General features: G+C 44.9%; 1 protein-coding gene across 1 annotated transcript in view; it reads left to right on the forward strand.

The window, feature by feature from the left end:
* Nucleotides 1-1428, forward strand: part of ASB2 (ankyrin repeat and SOCS box containing 2) — a 22999-nt gene extending 21571 nt beyond the window's left edge. The window contains exons 8-9 of the mRNA XM_009648964.1: nucleotides 382-535; nucleotides 1292-1428. Of these exons, the coding sequence (XP_009647259.1) occupies nucleotides 382-535; nucleotides 1292-1428 (291 nt within the window). The remainder of the gene's footprint in view (nucleotides 1-381; nucleotides 536-1291) is intronic.
* The last annotated feature ends 945 nt before the right edge of the window (nucleotides 1429-2373 follow it).

Genomic DNA, 2373 nt, shown 5'->3' on the forward strand with positions numbered 1-2373 from the left:
GGGTCATAGCGCCCTGGGCTGCATGGTTCTTTCAGCAGCTCCCTTGCTGGCCTGGGACAAAGCTGTGAGTGCTCCTCTGCCCTCCCATTTCTGTGGAAGTAGGACCTTTGGATCCTGTAAACAACTCGGCATCCTTTCCATGCTCCAGAGCAAGGACTCCACCGGGGTTTTGTGTCCTCCTGTGGTTGTAAAGAGGGGATTCCGCACTCAGTTTGAAAAAAAGAGGCATTAGTTGAAGTTTTCTGAGGGGAAACTGGTAATTGCTCTCACAGCCAGTAGAGGGGTGGGACCACCAATGCAGTCAGGGCTGTTGCTATTGTTGCAGTTTCCACGGGTGCATTCACGTCCCACTGACTGTAGTCAATCTGTTTTCCCTTGAAGTTTTGTGAAATGGTGTCTACTCCAGAGATGAGTCGCTGGGCCGGGCCAATCATTGATGTTCTTCTGGATTATGTGGGTAATGTGCAGCTCTGTTCCCGTCTCAAGGAGCATATTGACAGCTATGAGGACTGGGCTGTCATTAAAGAAAAAGCAGGTATGGTCACCCAAGGGAGAATCTGGCACAAATAGTCCCACTATTGGATTCAAAACCTCAGTCACCATCTCCTCTTAGTAGTATTCATCCCTTAAGCTTGATAGGATTTCCCTACTGAGACTGAATTACATTTTGGACCAGGTATGAGGCACTAGAAATTGCTGGGGTGTCACTGACTCTGTGATGGTCAATGTAGAGCAGCTGTGGATCTGACTTACTGGGAATGAGTGCTGCCAGTGCAGGAAGACCCATTTGGCTGTACCTGGGGTGCAGATCAGGGCAGGTGGGCGCCGTGACCATCTCCACTGCAGCCCAGCAGGCACCAGTGGCCTTTAAAGCCTTTACTAGTATTCTGCTCTTCTAAACATCCTTTTCCTCAGGATCCAAAGTCTTTCACAGACATTATCAGAATTAGTTTTCTGGCACCAAGCTAAATTTGGTACATAGTACTTTATTTTCAGTGGGAAGACTGAGTGCCGTGAAGCAGCTTGTTTAAATCCTCCTAGAAATACCATTGCTAAGGCTGAGATGGAATACAGCACCCCATCCTCCAGCCCTGCTTCCTTCCCTACATCATGCCTCAGAATAGATGAGCTGCCACCAATGCCAGATGCATCATGTCTCCATTACAGAAAAGCCCCCTTTTTTCATTCCTCCTCCTCCAATTTTCCTCTTGCCACTGACTTAGCCAAGTTGAGCTGTCCCTCTCAAGTTTAAACCTGTTCTGCTCATGTTTCTGACCTGTCTGTATTTCAGAGCCCCCACGACCTCTTTCCCATCTTTGCCGCGTCAAGGTACGAAGCCTGGTTGGAAGAAACCGCATTAAACTTCTTGACACCTTGCCTCTCCCGGACAGACTGATTCGATACTTGCAGCATGATTACACACAGTGACCCCAGGCACACCGGACACGCAGCAGCTTCCCGGCATGGCATGCAGCATCATTGGCATAGCGAGGGCGCACATCGTGCACGGTGGGGAGGAATTGCTGCTGGCTTGGTCAAACGCCCTCCAATGACTAATCTAAGAGAAATATGCTTCTGAAGCATGAGTGAGAAGAAAATGGAGGAGACCAAGAGCTAAACATAGAACTGTTGTTAGGTTTTCCAAAAGAAAACACATATGATTCACCTCAGAGCTTGGTCTGCAAAGAACAAGAAATGAAAGCCAACACTGAAAAATGAACAGTGCTGAAGCAAGTATCAGTGAGGAATTCGAAGGTATCCTGGGGTTGTGGTGGAGCTTAGTGTCCTTGCTGTGATCACAATTCAGAAATTGTCAAGAGTCAATATATTTGGGAAAACAATCACATTTCCTTCACTGTCTGAGATTTTTATTTTAGTTTCTATTCTACGTTTTAGATTTCTGCTAAGTGTGCTGGTTGCTGATTTCTGATAACTTGACACCATCTTGCTAACAATTTTGCTTTCATTTTTTGGACCTTTCTTATTGCGTACTTGATTTCTGAACATTCAAAGCTCAGAATTTTTTAATAGACTAAAATCCAGAAATGCTGATTCCTTTAAAATTCAAGGGAAGGTTTATTTTAAAAGGATGTAAGAATTGTATTTGCACATAGTAAATACAGTTCATGTTGTATTACATTTGCAATAAGAAGTAGGTGAAATTCTGCTTGAGAGAATTTCCTAGACTGGGGATTTGAAAGCAACTCTGATTTTTTTTTTTTTTTTTTTTTTTTTGGTGTAAATTAGCAGTAGCTGCACTGTAACCAGTAGCATTACTCTGTCATGAAGCTGGTGTCAGAACAGAATAAAGCCGTAGACGGTCATGAACAGAAAGTGATGTGGAGGAGAGAAGCGAGGTACGTAGGGAGAGAG

Source organism: Egretta garzetta, unplaced genomic scaffold (assembly GCF_000687185.1).
Source record: "Egretta garzetta isolate BGI_Z169 unplaced genomic scaffold, ASM68718v1 scaffold361, whole genome shotgun sequence".
Classification (NCBI taxonomy): Eukaryota; Metazoa; Chordata; class Aves; order Pelecaniformes; family Ardeidae; genus Egretta; species Egretta garzetta.